Consider the following 10,000-nt stretch of genomic DNA (forward strand, 5'->3'; position numbering starts at 1 on the left):
TAAGACCGAAGCCTGAACAAAAGAACAGATGAGGTATGGGGGAAATCCACGACAGCCATTCAATCTTCCTCCAAAACCTCATCTGTCCCACGGCAGCGACAGTTCAGCGTCTTCACCAGGACACGTAAATGTCTGCTAAATGCTGTAAATGTAATATAAAAATTTGAGAAAGCTCCAGATTACTCCAGATAAACGGTATAAACTGTTTGGAACACTGTATTTGCACAGTTGGGGTCTCTCGAGACCCTGTGCCACCTGATGCTGAAATAAAGTAGAAGCCTTTTCCCTCTTCCACAAACTCAGCGTCTGAAGACCCCCTCCTTTTTGACATCTTCTGAGAACTTAGAACAGTTATTAGCGAAAGTATTTATCCAATATTAAAAGATTTCTTTTCATTCATAACCGAATGATGACGAAGGGGAGCCTTTGGTCCCGACAGCCTTCATGAAGCACTTTGACACAAGGTCCAAACTTTGGGCAAAAGTTCCACCACTCAGTGTAGCGTATACCTCTAAAAACAAGCTGCAATACAGACTATAATGACGTGTAACTGAAAATCAAGGCTACTACACCTAAAATAAAGTCAGCTGCATTACGAACTCAACACAGCTGTGACCATGATTTATCAGGGGGGTCGTGAATTTGAGGAGGAAGGGAATCGGATGCATTTGGGTACATATTTTCGAGATATGCCCCTAGGTTGCTGGTCTAACTGTAGCTTACATTCATCTCAAGGTTACGCAATTCTGCTGTATACTGACCTTTCACTGCTGCTCACACAGCAGCGTCTTCTTTTTAAAATACAATTATATAATCCAATTTAGAATATTAGTTGATTTGTGTTATTGTGTTATAAATATTAGACTATTTGTGACGCAACTCGCTCAAAGTTTCGTTAAGCACAGGATAATTCAGGCTAATGGATCAAATCAGATTATAGGTTTTTTTTTATTTACCAACATCCGATCCAGTTTGATTTTGGCCAGTATCAGATTGATACTGATACTGGGTATCGGATCGATCCACCCGGTTCTACAAGTCATTATTTTTATTCTTCTATTCCACCATAGTGTAGGCGTGCTGCTGTGCTTGGTGGTTGAAAAAAAACAGTATGAGTAAAAATGGGCTGAAAACAATGATAATAAAGAATTATTATTATCTTATTTATAATTATCTTATTTGACTTCCTAAAATGTCTGGTGGGTCTCAGGAAGAGGGTCTAAGTATAAAAAGCTCTACTACTACTACTACTACTACTACTACTACTACTACTACTACTACTACTACTAATAATAATAATAATAATAATAATAGCTTGTCCTCTTTTTAAACTGTGGTTTTTATTAAATCTGTGGTCACACATGCCTGAGCATTTATGTCCAGAGATGACGACTTGATTAGATGACTTATTATTTATATAAAATCTACGGGTAAAATAAAATTTGGTACACATCTTCTTTCGAGGCCCCCCACTTCATAAGGCCTCGTGCCGGTGTTTGTGCTTAGACACCGTCAATGTTCCCCACAAGTTCATAAAAACATTCCCTTCACACGAAAAAGTTACTAAACTGTTAGTTCATGTTAGCTCACTAAAGCATTAGACTCAGGCCAGTTAACATTAATACAAGTTTGCTTTATAGTTATGCAAACAGCGTCACTTTATGTAGCACAAACGAGAACAAAGGAGCTTAGCTTACTTCCAAATCTATCTGCTGCTGGAGGATCTAGCATTATAGAATACCAGGGTAAAGGCCTGATTCACACTTCTTCAGGAAAGATCGTAGTTCTGCCAATAAAAAAAGAAATTTCTACACATTGGCTGAAGAAAAAACATCAATCAGCTGCTGGGGAGGGGCAATTCTTCAGAACTGCTGACAGGAGGACCACCTCAATCTTCTTCACAAAAAAAATGAAAAGTCATGTCTACATGATTCATGCGACTAGTTACCTTTCTACATTCTGGTTATGTAACTCTGTTATATGTATTGACTATCTAACCCTGATTAGCACTCATGAAGAGCATCATTTACACCAACAAACACCAGCAGGACATTTTCGTCTGAAAACAAACACATCAAGATACTGACTTGTTAAATATGTGCAGTCATGAAATCCACAGAATGGATTCTGGAGACGGTCTGCTAAAATCTAGCTCGTTATTATTATCTAGTTATTATATGAAATTATTACGCACACTCACCGGCCACTCTATTAGGTACGGTTCAGTTGCTCGTTAACACAAATAGCTGATCAGCCAATCACACGGCTGCAGCTCACTGCATTCAGGCATGTAGAGGTGGTCAAGACGACTTGCTGAAGTGCAGACCGAGCATCAGAACGGGGAAGAAAGGGGATTTAAGGGGCTTTGAACGTGGCGTGGTTGTTGGTGCCAGACGGGCTGGTCTGAGGAAATATCCTCTTTTTCTGACCGTTCTCTGTGAACCCTAGAGATGGTTGAGCGTGAAAATCCCAGCAGATCAGCAGTTTCTGAAATACTCAGACCAGCCCGTCTGGCACCAACAACCACGCCACGTTCAAAGCCCATTAAATCCCCTTTCTTCCCCGTTCTGATGCTCGGTTGTGTGGACGAAAATGCCTTGTTGGTGTGAGAGGTCAGAGGAGAACGGGCAGACTGGTTCCAGATGATAGAAAGACAGCAGGAACTCAAATAACCAACCAGAATCTCTGAGGAACGTTTCCAACACCTTGTTGAAAGTCTGACACGAAGAATTAAGACAGTTCTGAAGGAAAAAGGGGGTCCAGCAGGGTGTACCTAATAAAGTGGCCAGGGAGTGTGTATGTTGATGTTTTTTACGTTGACTACTGACCACTGTAAAGAAATAAGAGTCTGTGAAGTTTTTCAACAGTGAATCATTTTACATCAAACCACTCTGAATAACTTTGTTTACAGTAAAACCACTGAACTAAGCAACATTTAAAATCAGTGGAATTCCCCCAATAACATCAGGTATGAACAAGCCCATAGAGTCTAGTCATGCAGAAACAGAGAGGAAATACTCTGCACCTGTCGATGAACTGGTCAAGCAGGACGATGTCTCCGGGCTGGATGTCCTCTCTCAGCGACCCACAGGCTGTTGTCACAATCACATGAGTACAACCCTGCTGCTTTAGGGCCCAGATATTAGCCCTGTAGTTCACATTAGATGGCATGATGGTGTGTTGTCTCCCATGCCTTACACACACACACACACACACACACACACACACACACGTTAGTGCCACACCTACCACTGATCAACTAAAACACTTTACACAAATTAAAATCAGAATCTGAATTAAGTTTATTCTCCGTTTTCATTAGTATTTAGTACAAATTGTCTCTATACTCTACATTTACATAAGATAAGACTAGAAACAGAGCGACTGTACGGCAACTGCACCGCTGCACAGCTACTTTTACAAGGTCGGACAAGTTACAGAAAAATTAGTGTCATTTCTGACAGTAAAATGTGCAGAATCTGTTCAGTTATCATATAAAAAAACACGAATATTTAACTGAATAAACCACGATGTCTTTAATACAGAGAAAATATATTGCTCAATACCACAATACACAATATTTGGTGTGGCAATATGAACCAACAAACAAATAAAAACCTAGGTAGATAAAATGATCATGATCTCCAGCTCGTTTGAAACTTTTGCCTTAATCTTACACGAGTCTAAAGTCTTACATAAATCTAGCTACATAAAATGGTTCAATGTAACTAGACTAGTGATGCTTTGTAAATCTAATGTAAATCCAACTTTGTCTTGAGTAATTTTACCATAAAAGGCAGAGACACACCCTACGTGAACACACATGCCCCTTCCCCACTGAGTAATCCAAGTTCCTGAAAGCTCAGAACTGCTGAACGGCCCCTTCAGTCACTTACGAGTACAGACCCCTGAAAAAGTATTCACCCCCTCGTTTCCCTCTTTTGCGTATTTGCCACACTAAACTGCTTCACATGCTCATAAAAAATGGAAAATAAGACAAGAAGGACGTGAGGAAATACAAAGCACGATATTTAAATGCTCGTTTCAATTACTGAAGGAAAATTAAGTAAAGTAATTGCCCCCCTGCCTCAACTTAATGCTTGGTTGTGACACCTTTAACGGCAACAACTGCAAGCAAATGAATTCTTTAGATGGAGATCATCGTTTAAGATCCAGTCACAGCATTACATCAAGGACGTTCGGGTCTGGACTATGACTAAGTCACTCAAAGCCTTAATACAGTGTCCTCTGAGCCCTGCTTTAAGGTGGCCTGTGGTTTCTTAGATGTTCGTCTGGGGTTTTTGTGTTCTTGTACGAGTTATTCACAGCACTCTTGGAGAAATTTTAGGAGGCCAGCCACTTCTGGGAACACTGTTCCAAGATTTCTCCACTGGCAGATAAAGACTTTCAACGTTTCAATGTGGCTGGAGTTCCACGGCCTTAAGGCGCTTATACACCTACCGTGTTTGGTGCAGACCCAATAAATTTGAGTTTTTTTGTTCCATTTTAACAGATATGAACACTCCAACCATCCTTGACTGTGCACTAAATTGTATTTAAGTGTACTTATAAAACTTATTATGACTGAAAGGCTTTTCGTCCCCAACTGCTGCACCAACAACCAAAATCTTTAGTTTTTTACTCTTTGTTTGGCTTCACGCCCTGTTGTGCTGTTTGCTGTAAAGGAAAATTAAAGACTAACCTTTGTTTACTCATAGAAAGCACTGAAATCATGAGTGTAAACCTCTAGCTTTTTAATACGCCTGCTTGACGCACATGCACACAAAGGGAAGTCGGATTCTGCTGGTCTGCATGCAGAGGAAGACTTTCATCATTCATGTGGTAAGCGGCAAACAGAAGAGAAACAGAGCATTTATATCCCTGCAAAACCTCTAACTTACAGGTTTTGGTTTGATTTTTTTTCCCTTCCATAAATAAAATGATTATTTAAAAACTGAAAACTCTTGCGTTTACCTAGTTTGTCTTTGTCTCATTTGTTTGAGATCTTCAAACTAAATTTACTACAAGTGTGACAAAAACAGGAGAAATTAGGAGCAGGAAAATACTTTTTTCAGTACTGTACTTAACTGATTACTTATGCAGACCTTCTGAGACTCCACAAGCTTTACTGAAGTGGTTAAAAAAACCCATTTGACCCAATGAGAAACTGTAACAGGGACACAGTCACTCTGTCATTCACGGCATTTGGCGAAGGTGGTGTTACGAGTCTTGCCCAAGGACTTGTATAGTATAGGGTGTTTACCCAGACGGCGGTTTGAACCCTAGTCTACAGCATAGAAGGCGGAGGTGTTACCCACTACACCACACCAACCACCGGGTGGTGCAGCAGTTTTCATCAAAAGAAATTATGTAGCAATTTTCTGTAAAGCTTGTCCAACCTCATAAAAGTAGCTCTGAAAACACATTAGTGGGTGGAGCGTGGAGCATGAGTCAGATCATTAAAGCATGATTATGATATACAACACAAAGTCCTTAGAACAAGAACCAGAAACGTATCACTACAATTTATATTACTGAGTTAAAAACTGAATAAAGAAAATAAAACTCTTACCTGGCAAGAAGCACACAATCGACATTTTTAATTTTTCCCATTATAAGAGCATCTGATGGCTGTTAAGGAGGATGAGAGTGTGTATTAGATCATTTCTGTACAAATTATGCACTTGTGTTGCACTAAAAGACAAAAAAACAAATAGGTCAGTTTCTGGTCTCAGTAAATATGAGGTAAGCTTAAGAGGATTACTTCTGCATTATGCATTAATCCTAAATAATGCGCTTATAAAACTATCCCAGGTTTGTCTGGGGAATGAGAGTGAAAGGTCAAACTGACTTTTCCAAAGGGTGTGTCCACAAAGCGCTCCGTCCTGCACTCCAGTATGTCTGGATCATCCAGCCCAGAGCCGCCAACGATGCCAATCTGAAAGAAAATACGTGGTGTAGAGTTATCATCTCAGCTTTCCGTCACCAGGTCTAGAACAGTCTGGAATAGTGGCGTAGGGCCAGATGTGATCTTGTAATGAGAATAAACATCTGGACACAACCCAATCATGTCATATCTTAGGGTGACTGTACAAAATTTAGGATTACTTCAGAGTAGTTCCAGCAGGATAAGACTAGGAAAAATGTATGTGTGAATGGGCAACATGCAGCAGTCACAAAGCTGTATCGGTCATCAAATAAGCCTAGCATATTAATATATATTAATACATATACACTGCTCAAAAAAATAAAGGGAACACTTAAACAACACAATATAACTCCAAGTAAATCAAACTTCTGTGAAATCAAACTGTCCACTTAGGAAGCAACACTGACCATCAGTTTCACAGCTGTTGTGCAAATGGAACAGACAACAGGTGGAAATTACTGGTGATTAGCAAGACACACTCAGTAAAGGAGTGGTTCTGCAGGTGGGACCACAGACCACTTCTCAGCACCTTTCTGCTTTCTGGCTGATGTTTTGGTCACTTTTGAGTGTTGGTGGTCTTTCACACTCGTGGTAGCAGGAGACGGACTCTACAACCCACACAAGTGGCTCAGGTAGTGCAGCTCATCCAGGATGGCACATCAATGCGAGCTGTGGCAAGAAGGTTTGCTGTGTCTGTCAGCGTAGTGTCCAGAGGGTGGAGGCCCTACCAGGAGACGTGGAGGAGGCCGTAGGAGGGCAACAACCCAGCAGCAGGATCGCTACCTCCGCCTTTGTGCAAGGAGGAACAGGAGGAGCTGCCAGAGCCCTGCAGAATGACCTCCAGCAGGCCACAAACGTGCATGTGTCTGCACAAACGGTTAGAAACAGACTCCATGAGGATGGTATGAGGGCCCGACGTCCACAGATGGGGGTTGTGCTCACAGCCCAACACCGAGCAGGACGCTTGGCATTTGCCAGAGAACACCAGGATTGGCAAATTGGCCACTGGCGCCCTGTGATCTTCACAGATGACAGCAGGTTCACACTGAGCACATGTGACAGACGTGACAGAGTCTGGAGACGCCGTGGAGAGCGATCTGCTGCCTGCAACATCCTTCAGCATGACCGGTTTGGCAGTGGGTCAGTAATGGTGTGGGGTGGCATTTCTTTGGAGAGCCGCACAGCCCTCCATGTGCTCGCCAGAGGTAGCCTGACTGCCATTAGGTACCGAGATGAGATCCTCAGACCCCTTGTGAGACCATATGCTGGTGCGGTTGGCCCTGGGTTCCTCCTAATGCAGGACAATGCTAGACCTCATGTGGCTGGAGTGTGTCAGCAGCTCCTGCGAGATGAAGGCATTGAAGCTCTGGACTGACCCGCCTGTTCCCCAGACCTGAATCCGATTGAGCACATCTGGGACATCATGTCTCGCTCCATCCACCAACGCCACGTTGCACCACAGACTGTCCAGGAGTTGGTGGATGCTTTAGTCCAGGTCTGGGAGGAGATCCCTCAGGAGACCATCCGCCACCTCATCAGGAGCTGCCCAGGCGTTGTAGGGAGGTCATACAGGCACGTGGAGGCCACACACAACACTGAGCCTCATTTTGACTTGTTTTAAGGACATCACATCAAAGTTGGATCAGCCTGTCGTGTGTTTTTCCACTTTAATTTTGTGTGTGACTCCAAATCCAGGCCTCCACTGGTTAATACATTTGATCTCCATTGATTTTGTTGTCAGCACATTCAACTTTGTACAGAACAAAGTATTCAATGAGAATATTTCATTCATTCAGATCTAGGATGAGTTATTGGAGTGTTCCCTTTATTTTTTTTGAGCAGTGTGTATATATACATATATATATATATATGATTGGTGTAGTACATATAAATATTGGTGTATCTGTTCCCAGTTATTACCCAATATTTCAGCTTGGTTTAGCCATTTTGTAAGCAGTGAAAATCAAAGATGGAATTTAGAACCTAATGAAACAAGCTTTAAGCAATAGAGCACGAGAGGGAGCGAGTTGTCGCGAAACATCACGGCTGTGAAGACTTTTAGGTAAATGTACACAGCAGGAGCCAAATCGCTGCCCATCAGTACCAACATGCCTCAGCCAGTTCAAACACGCCAAACGATACATGGTGTCAGGCAGATTTGTTTAGGTGAACAGACCAAACATCTCTACAACACCCTTACATAGGGGAAAAACACGGGTCGAATAAATTCGATGGGAGCGGGGAGGACAGAAAAACCTCTCTCGTGTCTTACGGTGATAATAACTACAAAACCTTTCACCACTGCGATGCTTTGCTATGGGCCCGATACGTCGATCTGCAACATAGATGTTATTAAACACCACCAGCAGATATCTTAGAAGATCAAATACATTACTCCACCAGGGATCGGTACCTTTAACATACGCTGTCTTGACTCCAGGCTTTTCATTTTATTTATCTTAAAATATATCCTTCTATTTATTTTAAAACGTTAGGGTATGGAAATGGTAGGTGCTCTGGAAAGTGAATGGAGTTATTAACGCGCGGGAACGAGATCCTAATGTGTGGCCACAACTTCGTAAGTCGTGATCTTGTTCCCACGCCTTGTTAAGTCGTGGCCATGCATTAGGATCTCGTTCCCATGCCTTTTTTTTTTTATTATTTATTTATACAGGATGTCACCAGCGGGGCTCCATAGTAAAGTTCTCCTTCACTACACAGTTTTAAACGTGGCCTCCACATCTGCAGCAACTAATGCAACAAAGTAAAACCAGCAGGAGAAACACTGACGTTTACAGTAAAAGTAAAGGAGGTGGGAAGAGAAACACTGACGTTTACAGTAAAAGTAAAAAGAGGTGGGAAGAGAAACACTGACGTTTACAGTAAAAGTAAAGGAGGTGGGAACAGAAACACTGACGTTTACAGTAAAAGTAAAGGAGGTGGGAAGAGAAACACTGACGTTTACAGTAAAAGTAAAGGAGGTGGGAAGAGAAACACTGACGTTTACAGTAAAAGTAAAGGAGGTGGGAAGAGAAACACTGACGTTTACAGTAAAAGTAAAGGAGGTGGGAAGAGAAACACTGACGTTTACAGTAAAAGTAAAGGAGGTGGGAAGAGAAACACTGACGTTTACAGTAAAAGTAAAGGAGGTGGGAACAGAAACACTGACGTTTACAGTAAAAGTAAAGGAGGTGGGAACAGAAACACTGACGTTTACAGTAAAAGTAAAAAGAGGTGGGAAGAGAAACACTGACGTTTACAGTAAAAGTAAAGGAGGTGGGAACAGAAACACTGACGTTTACAGTAAAAGTAAAAAGAGGTGGGAAGAGAAACACTGACGTTTACAGTAAAAGTAAAGGAGGTGGGAACAGAAACACTGACGTTTACAGTAAAAGTAAAGGAGGTGGGAACAGAAACACTGACGTTTACAGTAAAAGTAAAAAGAGGTGGGAAGAGAAACACTGACGTTTACAGTAAAAGTAAAGGAGGTGGGAACAGAAACACTGACGTTTACAGTAAAAGTAAAAAGAGGTGGGAAGAGAAACACTGACGTTTACAGTAAAAGTAAAGGAGGTGGGAACAGAAACACTGACGTTTACAGTAAAAGTAAAGGAGGTGGGAACAGAAACACTGACGTTTACAGTAAAAGTAAAAAGAGGTGGGAAGAGAAACACTGACGTTTACAGTAAAAGTAAAGGAGGTGGGAACAGAAACACTGACGTTTACAGTAAAAGTAAAAAGAGGTGGGAAGAGAAACACTGACGTTTACAGTAAAAGTAAAGGAGGTGGGAACAGAAACACTGACGTTTACAGTAAAAGTAAAGGAGGTGGGAACAGAAACACTGACGTTTACAGTAAAAGTAAAGGAGGTGGGAACAGAAACACTGACGTTTACAGTAAAAGTAAAAAGAGGTGGGAAGAGAAACACTGACGTTTACAGTAAAAGTAAAGGAGGTGGGAACAGAAACACTGACGTTTACAGTAAAAGTAAAAAGAGGTGGGAAGAGAAACACTGACGTTTACAGTAAAAGTAAAGGAGGTGGGAAGAGAAACACTGACGTTTACAGTAAA

General features: G+C 41.7%; 1 protein-coding gene across 1 annotated transcript in view; it reads right to left on the reverse strand.

Annotated features, from left to right (window-relative positions):
• LOC108410808 (methylthioadenosine phosphorylase) overlaps positions 1 to 10,000 on the reverse strand; it is a 27,277-nt gene that overhangs the window by 15,973 nt on the left and 1,304 nt on the right. Inside the window, exons 2-4 of the mRNA XM_037538677.1 lie at positions 5,852 to 5,938; positions 5,573 to 5,631; positions 3,026 to 3,193 (exon numbers count right to left, since the gene is read on the reverse strand). Coding sequence (XP_037394574.1) covers positions 3,026 to 3,193; positions 5,573 to 5,631; positions 5,852 to 5,938 — 314 coding nt within the window. The remainder of the gene's footprint in view (positions 1 to 3,025; positions 3,194 to 5,572; positions 5,632 to 5,851; positions 5,939 to 10,000) is intronic.

This window comes from Pygocentrus nattereri, chromosome 5 (genome assembly GCF_015220715.1).
Source record: "Pygocentrus nattereri isolate fPygNat1 chromosome 5, fPygNat1.pri, whole genome shotgun sequence".
NCBI lineage: Eukaryota > Metazoa > Chordata > Actinopteri > Characiformes > Serrasalmidae > Pygocentrus > Pygocentrus nattereri.